The sequence below is a fragment of the Corvus brachyrhynchos genome, unplaced genomic scaffold (genome assembly GCF_000691975.1).
Source record: "Corvus brachyrhynchos isolate BGI_N302 unplaced genomic scaffold, ASM69197v1 scaffold280, whole genome shotgun sequence".
Taxonomy (NCBI): domain Eukaryota; kingdom Metazoa; phylum Chordata; class Aves; order Passeriformes; family Corvidae; genus Corvus; species Corvus brachyrhynchos.
In genome coordinates this window covers 462,062-470,042 of record NW_008236198.1, presented here as the reverse complement: position 1 = coordinate 470,042, position 7,981 = coordinate 462,062, and the positions used below count along the sequence as shown (strand labels likewise).

Below are 7,981 nucleotides of genomic sequence, written 5' to 3'. Positions count from 1 at the left end.
CACTGGGAAAGCAAGGAGAGGCCAGGATGAGTGTGTGTTTATGGAATTATGGGATACTACAGGTTGTATTTCCCCATGGAGCAGGGCTTACCTATGATCCTTGAGGTAATGTAGGAAATATCCAGCTCTCCCTTGGTGTAACTAAAAGGAGACAAAGCAGGAGACAGAATTTAGGCACTTTAGCAGCACATTAAGAGTGTTTTCCCAGAAAAGTCTACTTTTCACACAAGGAAAAATCATCTTCAAATGAATTCTTAAGATGCAGACAGTGACCCAGCCTCCCTCTCTCCACATGCAATTAACTGCATGCAAAACCTGCAAGGAAAGTCCCTTTTCCCTTTTGTCATTAATTTTCAGTGCCAGTTTCCAGGAGAAATCTCCTGCAGTTTGCACTTTGCAGATCCCTCAAACTCTCTGGGGTCTTGCATGCATTACATTTCCTTAATTTCTTGTAGATCCCTATCCCTCGGAGGTGGGCACGGGGGACAACGCCAGGAGAGTCCCCAAAGCAAAGTCACCTCAGCCTTTCTTCCATTCCAAGGTGGATTTAGGGCTGGGAACATCCTTGCACAGCAAAGAGAGGCATCAACACCAGCCAGGTTTCAGTGACAAAATATTCAAGTGGTGGTTAACTAGAAGGACCCCACAGGGAATCCTCCAGGAATTGGAGACCAGGTGCTCCACTTTCCCAGGTATTTTCCAGATTTTGGGATGCTGATGCTCACTATGAAGCTTAGATTGTTTTACTTGAGTTTTCCCTCTTCCTTGAGGCCAAACCCCAATTATGAGACAGAACCAAAGAACTCATTTGGGATTTTCCCCTCCTTCCTCATTCCCTGGGAGTTGTGCTGTGCTGGTTCAGTGGCACCAGCACTCTGCAGCTCCTGGATTTTCCTGCTTCAGGTGTACTGTACCTGGCAACAGACTGCATGACCTTGGAGGAGGTGTCCTTCAGGGTATCCTTCAGGTTATCCTTCAGATTGCTGAAGAGCCTCCCTGCTCCTCCTTTCACCATGTCCAGCAGGCCTCCCCCATAGCTGGACTCCATGTCTGGTGACGAGGCACCTTCAAGCACAGCAAAACCAAAGCCAGTGTCACTTGTTGGGAACAAATCCCGGAGAATCCCTCTGCTCCGTCCACACCAAACACATTCCTGTGCTCTGCTGCATGTCAAGCACGGGGGAAAGTGGTTTTCCTTCTCAAAGCCATGATTTTCCAGGGATGAGGGCTGGCTCATTCCTGCCAGCTGGGCTCAGAACTGTCAGCACTGTGTGTAGGTTGAATGTTCAGTCTCAGCACAGTGAGGATAACACGGTACAAGATCTAAGCTGGGGGTTGGAACTGGGTGGTCTGAACATGAGCCAGGTGTGCCCAGGTGGCCAAGAGGCCCATGGCAGGAATTGTGTGGCAGCAGGAGCAGGGAAGGGATTCTTCCCCTCTGCTGGGCCCTCACCTCGAGGGCTATGTCCAGTTGTGGGATCACCACTCCAAGAAGGACATTGAGGTGCTGGAGCATGTCCACGGAAGAGAATAGGGCTGGCAGAGGAGCTGGAGCCCCAGGAGAGGCTGAGGGAGCTGGGAAGGGGCTGGAGCCCCAGGAGAGGCTGAGGGAGCTGGGAAGGGGCTGAGCCTGGAGCAGGGGGGACCTTGTGGCTCTGCACAAGTCCCTGACAGGAGGGGGCAGCCGGGGGGGTCGGGCTCTGCTGGCAGGGAACAGGGACAGGAGGAGAGGGAACGGCCTCAGGCTGGGCCAGGGGAGGTGCAGGGTGGATCATCAGCAGTAATTTCTTCATGGAAAGGGTGGTCAGGCCTTGGAACTGCCCAGGGAGGTGGAGTCCCCACCCCTGGAGGTGTTCAGGTCTTCCTGAGTGACCAGGTGGGGATGGGGCACAGCTTGGGCTCAATGGTCTGGGAGGGCTTTTCCAACCTAATTAATTCTGGGATTCTGTGGTCTTTAAGGTCACTTCCAACCAAAGCCATTCTATGCTTCTAAGCTCCCTCACCTCCAACCCAGCCCAAAGCAGCTGATTTTCTTATCACAACCAACAACCACCTCCTCAGGGGTGAGAAAAAGACTCTCCCTACTCCATGGGACATCCTTCAGGGCAGTCCTCCCAGCTGTCTCTTGACTGAAGTTTGTCCAACCCAAACTGTTCTACAATTCGATGATAAAATGCTAGTTTTACTGCAAATGCACCTCCCACTCTCAGGCAGCCTCACCCATAGGGAGCTATCCATAAACCTTTAAACTGGAGATTCCACTGGGAAAGTGATGCTGCCCTGGTGTGGTCACGATCCACATGATCCAGGTCCTAGACTGGTAAAATTAGAGGCAACCTCTCCTCTACACTCCCTCTGCCAGCTTCAGAACAGAAGGTGCCTCCTCGAGGCACAGGAATATTTCTTTTGCCAAACTTGCTTGAGTATGATTTAAAAAAAAAGAGAGAAAGGAAAAAAATCAAAGAAGCTTGTTGACTTCCAAGTGTGGAATCAGTGTTTCATGTCCCCTCAAAAAGTTTGTTTTCATGTTATTCTGTGCTGGAAGAGCCAGGGGTGGAAGGAGGAGATGTTCAAAAGGGGCTCTCAGTTCTGCAGGTCAGCTTTTAAAGGAAAGGAAGGCAGAAACGCGGTAGCTTGCAGCAGGGAAAGGAGGACAAAGGATCAGAGGTTCAACAGCACTGGGCAAATTCTTACAGCTGGAAATGCTGCAGGAGAGCAACAGAAGGGCTCTGACAGTATGGAAAACCTAAAATCTTTAGAAATCAATCTGAAGATTTCAGAAGCGCAGAGAAGAGGAGAAACAGAGAGAACAAGACTTTCACTGTATTTCTAAGAGAAGCAGCAGGAGTCAATTCCAAGTCTCCTATGTCCCCTAAAGCAGAGAATCAGAAAGGATGGATGATGAAGAAAAGGCATCCACTGCCAGAGGGCAGGGATGGATGGGAGATTGGGAAGGAATTCCTGGCTGGGAGGGTGGGCAGGCCCTGGCACAGGGTGCCCAGAGCAGCTGTGGCTGCCCCTGGATCCCTGGCAGTGCCCAAGGCCAGGCTGGACTATTCTGAACACAGGGACAGTTCAGAATGAACCTCCAGCAGTCAGCAAACACAGCAACAACCTGCTGCACCTCCTTACAAAACTGACATGTGTCAGGAAGGAGCATTCTTGTCTTGGTCCACCCTCAGCACTGGGATTTCAGCTGAAGGAGCCCCTGCTGACATGATGGGAGCAGGAGAGAGTAGAAATCTTAATTAAAGCACTTACGTGCTAATTTTACAGAGGATCAGGAGAAGGATGTGCAGGAGGAGAACTTCTCCCAAGGCAGAGAGAGCTTTCGAAGAGAACACTGGTCCAGGGGAGTGCAGAGGGATGTGCTCTGTACAGGAGCAGCTGAGGGTGGCAAAGCCATCCACGTCTGGATTAGCCAGGCCAGGAAACTCATTCCTGCCCAGGGAGAGGGAAAAACCCACATACCCAGGAGGGAAATACCCCCTCCTCCTGCACCCTGCAGTGCCACGAGCAGTGATTGTGCTTATTCTCAAAAACAAAGACATTTAGACCAATCCTGCTTTAAATTTTGGGGGTTGGAGCCAGAAATGGGTGAATGGAACAGGCGTGACCTCAAGTGATGGGGAAATTTCGGCACCAGCAGCCACCACCTGCAGCCAGAGGTCTCCCAGAGTGACCAGCAACAGACGCTCAAACCCTGCCACCAGCTGAGAGAGGTGCTCGCTGTTGGAACCAGCGACAAATTCCAGATTTGGAAGCTTTCCCTGCAAAATCTGCACGTTAGAGGCCTCGTCTGCCTGGGGAGGTCCCTGAGCAGCCCCCCCAGGAAAGCCACAAACCCTCCCAACCACAGGGCCTGGATTCCAGCTCTCCAGAGAGCCCAGGGGGAAACCAGCTGACATTTAAAAGGCATTTAAGGCTCTGTCAGTCTGAATATTTATGCTGATGAAGCAACTCTGAGCCTGAGAGAGGGGAGGTGAAAGGAAGACGCCTGGAAATTGAGGATCAGCAGAGAAGTGCTGCCTTTCCCAGGTTACTTAGGAGGAGGGAACAGACCCTTTTTGCCAGGGAAGGGCAGACAAAAAGCAGACATGAAACCATACAAAAGGAAGCAGGTTTCCCTCAGTCTGCCCAGATTATGTGTAACAGAATCTTCAATGTCAAATGAGATTTTTTTTTGCTCAGGAAGCTGCTGCCTGTGCTTTCATTAGGGATGGAGTGAGGAAAGAGCTAAATACTCCCTGTTTCTCATCCTGGAATCACAGAATGGTTTGGGATCTGAAAGACCATCTCATTCCAGCTCCCCATTCCACGTAGGAAAGCATTAAAGCTTCATCTCCCACCTTCCCAAAAAAGACCTTTGGGAGTATTAAATACCCCTCTGAATTCTCTTCCAGTAGTACCACAAGAGTCAGGCACTACAATGAGGAAAAACTGTGTTTGTGTCCCAAATTCCACATTTCTAGACGGTTTTATTTGCTTGCTGCAGCCTTCTTCCTCCCCTCAAAGTATTTTTTGGGGGGAAAAAAGGGTTTTTTGCTTGTTTTATCCCCTAAGATAAAGGTGGAGGCTGCCCTGTGCCTTGGCAGAAACGGCCCTTTTAAAGTTCCCTGCTCTGAACAAAGTGGAGCCGCTGTTGTTGTGGCTTCAGCAACAAGGCCTGGATTGTTTTTAAGGAACACTCAGCAAAAACAGCTCCTGTTTGTGCCTCTCCCCCCCAGCAGCCAGCGGAGGAGCAGCACAGCTCACGTTCCTCCCACACCCAGCTCTCCCAGCAAAGCCTGCCTCGTGTGGGACGTGCTTTCCCACCAGCGCTCAGGGAGACAAGCCAGGCTGCTACAACTCCAGAGCACACTTCAACGCTTTCCCTCGGCATGGAAGGGTCTGCATGGCAGCAGGAGCAGCCCCGGTGCAGGAATTCCTGCAACAACAGGGTTGGAGCATCCTTTAAAGGGCGTATCATGGATGGAGGGGTGCTGGGTGCAAAATTACCCAGGCAGAGCAGGGAATCCACGTCCCTAGGTACCCTCTGCATTCCCAGCTCCTGCTGTTCCCCACATTCCATCCTTCAGAGGATTGCAAAGAGGAGTTTAACCTTCCCTGTCCAGGGGAGGGGTGGCAGGAGCTTTCAAAAGCAAATCTCTGGGCAGTGGCTCCTCTGCATCCAGTGATAATCAATAGTGGAGAGATCCGAGGGCTTCATCTGCCAGCTGGGCTTGGAACAACCTGGGATCGTAGAATGTTCCCTGCCCACAGCAGGGGCTGGATTGAGACGGGCTTTAAAATCCTTCCCAACCCAAATTATCTGTGATTCTCTGGTTCTAGTTATGTTTTAAGGGCACAGTCTCACACCCTGAAGCCCAAACCTTCCTTCCAGCACATATTTTTCTTCTGGAGAGCTGAGCTTTACCATATTTAAACCAAGACTAAACCATCAATGCTGTTACAGACACTTGCATCCTGTCTCGTATCAGACATAGCCCAAGTGTCAGAGTCACATCAACTTTTTAGTAATCACTGGGTGGTGGTTTGGGAGAGAAATCACCACCAGCAGAGGCAACTCAAACAGTGATAAAGGGGTATTCACAGGAAAAGAACCTACTGAAATTATTTGGGAAGTTCCTCAGACTCACACAGACCCTAAACACTGAGTTTTTTACCTAATTTTTTGCTACCAGTCCCATCTGTCCCCTCCTCCTCCACTGTCCCAGATTCCTGCTAGAGTTAGGTTCCCTACAAGGCTGGGCACAGATATCTTAAAGAGTAATTCCATAAAAACAAGCTGCAAGACACATGCAGAGCAGAACTGCAGGACCTCAGCAGCAGAACAGGCTTTGATCATTTGATAAAACCATTGCTGAGACCCCCAAGCCCAGGTTTCCCTCATCCTGACACTTCCACTGTCCCAGGCTGCTCCAAGCCCCATCCTGGGACACTGCCAGGGATCCAGGGGCAGCCCCAGCTGCTCTGGGCACCCTGTGCCAGGGCCTGCCCACCCTCCCAGGGAACAATTCCTGCCCAATATCCCATCCATCCCTGCCCTCTGGCAGTGGGAAGATATTCCCCCTTCTCCTGTCACTCCAAACCCTCATCCAAAGGGTAAAGCCAGAATATTTCTCTCCTAATCAGGCAATCATGAGGCACAGAAGCATCCCTGGCATCGAGACATCTTCAATAATTTATTCAGCTGAGCAAGGGGTTGTTGCTCATGAGGTTGTTGTTTGGGGTTTTCTACTGCAGCTTTCCAGCACTTAACTGGTACTGCTCCATCCAGGCCTTTTGCCTGGAAGAGATGGAAACTGCCTCAAAACAGGGGAGGTTTAGCTTGGATATTGGGAAAATGTCTTCACAGAAAGGGCTCTCCAGCCCTGGCACAGATGCCCAGGGCAGTGGCGCAGTCCCCATCCCTGGAGAGGTTTAAAATCCCTGTGGATGTGGCACTGGGGGACATGGGCCAGTGGTGGGGTATGGTTGGACTGGATGGTCTGAGAGGGCGTTTCCAAGCTGAGCAATTCCATGATTCTGTGCTGCTCTTGGGCAGCACAGAGTCCCTGACCTCCTGCGGGAAGCACTCGGAGCCTCCGGCAGCAAACTTTAGGGTAGAGAAGCTCAAGAACCTCTTTTTGTGCTTTGCTGTGATTAAATTCCAGAACTAACATTGCCTGAGCCCAAGGCTTTTTATCCAAAGGTTTGTTTGAGGCTGCTTAAATGTAAACTTCTTGGAAAGTTGAAGAATTAAGGTATTTGTGCTTTTGCTTGAGAAATGGAAACTAAGGAATGCTGCTTGCACCGTCAGTGTGGAGGATTTCCACAAAGGGGGGGTTTTACTCTGTTTTTTACCAGAATAGTAATAATTGAGAGGGGAGGAGGGGAATTACTACCCAGTACCTGCCAGATTTATTTAATTTGTTAAAAGTTTCCCCTCACGAAACTCATCCTACAGTGAGCAGGATGCAGGCAAGGCCCGACACTGAGCCACCAGCACAGAGCACAAAATCTGTCTTTGAAGTTGATCGACATTCTCTCTGCTTCTCCTCCCTGTCAAAACAACTAAAAAAAGACAAGACTCCTGCCAACACCAAATCATTCAAGTGTCCAAAACACACCAACCAAACAAAAGAGTCATTAAACCGAACCTCCCCGTTTGAAAACGAAGGGAGCAGGGAACACAAGACAACATTGTCAGCCCGGGCCTTTGTCCCTGTGCCAGTGACATGGAGATGTCTCTCTTCTGACTCAGTCAAAAGGAATCACCAGAGCACAAGGCATTATGTTTGCAAGTGTAAAACAGTTCAAGAAATCTCAATTTCACCACTTGCAATTTCTTTCAGACACTTTTCCTTCGTGGTTACTCCACCCCAGGAAGCGCAGAGCACAAGCAAGTCTATGCCCCAACTGTTTAAAAGCTCTTTTCTATCTTATCTAGATTATAAACACCACAGAATAGCACAGAAAGGGTTTTCCTAACATCTATCCTTGCTGTTACTTTTATATCTTATTTCCTAGAACCTCTTCTTTCAATGCTCAGCCAGCTGCTAAGAAAGCAGAATTGAATGCCACAGCAAAAACCCAAATAAATTGGCTTCTTCACTGCCTGGTTCTCATCTTGTGAGCACTTGCAGCACGTTAAAAAGAAAGAGACAAAAGCAGCTCTGCGTAGATGCTCTTCTTGGGATCTGGTTTTTGAACTCGCGGTGTTTTGTGTCCTGTGAGGTTCAGCTCAGGTCTCTCTTTGAACCTCTGTTCCCTCCACCCTCAGACCTCCACCCCAATCCAGGGCACTTGCAAGAGGAACTGGCTGTTAACAGGAACAGAGATCCCATTGGAGTTGTGAGATCCTGTTACTGCATCATTCCATAGAATTTCCCAGGCCAGATCCCCCATCCCTGTGCTTGTACTCCCAGAGGGATGGTCCAGAGGAGGCCCTGGAGCTGCTCCAGGGCTGGAGCCCCTCTGCTCTGGAGCCAGGCTGGCA

General features: G+C 50.0%; 1 protein-coding gene across 1 annotated transcript in view; it reads right to left on the bottom strand.

The window, feature by feature from the left end:
* The window catches only part of DNAJC6 (DnaJ heat shock protein family (Hsp40) member C6), a 21,847-nt gene extending 20,319 nt beyond the window's left edge, over positions 1-1,528 (bottom strand). Inside the window, exons 1-3 of the mRNA XM_017740823.1 lie at positions 915-1,528; positions 92-141; positions 1-17 (exon numbers count right to left, since the gene is read on the bottom strand). The exon at positions 1-17 is cut by the window's left edge and continues 132 nt beyond it. Coding sequence (XP_017596312.1) covers positions 1-17; positions 92-141; positions 915-1,237 — 390 coding nt within the window. The 5' untranslated portion in view covers positions 1,238-1,528. The remainder of the gene's footprint in view (positions 18-91; positions 142-914) is intronic.
* Between the last annotated feature and the right edge of the window lie 6,453 nt (positions 1,529-7,981).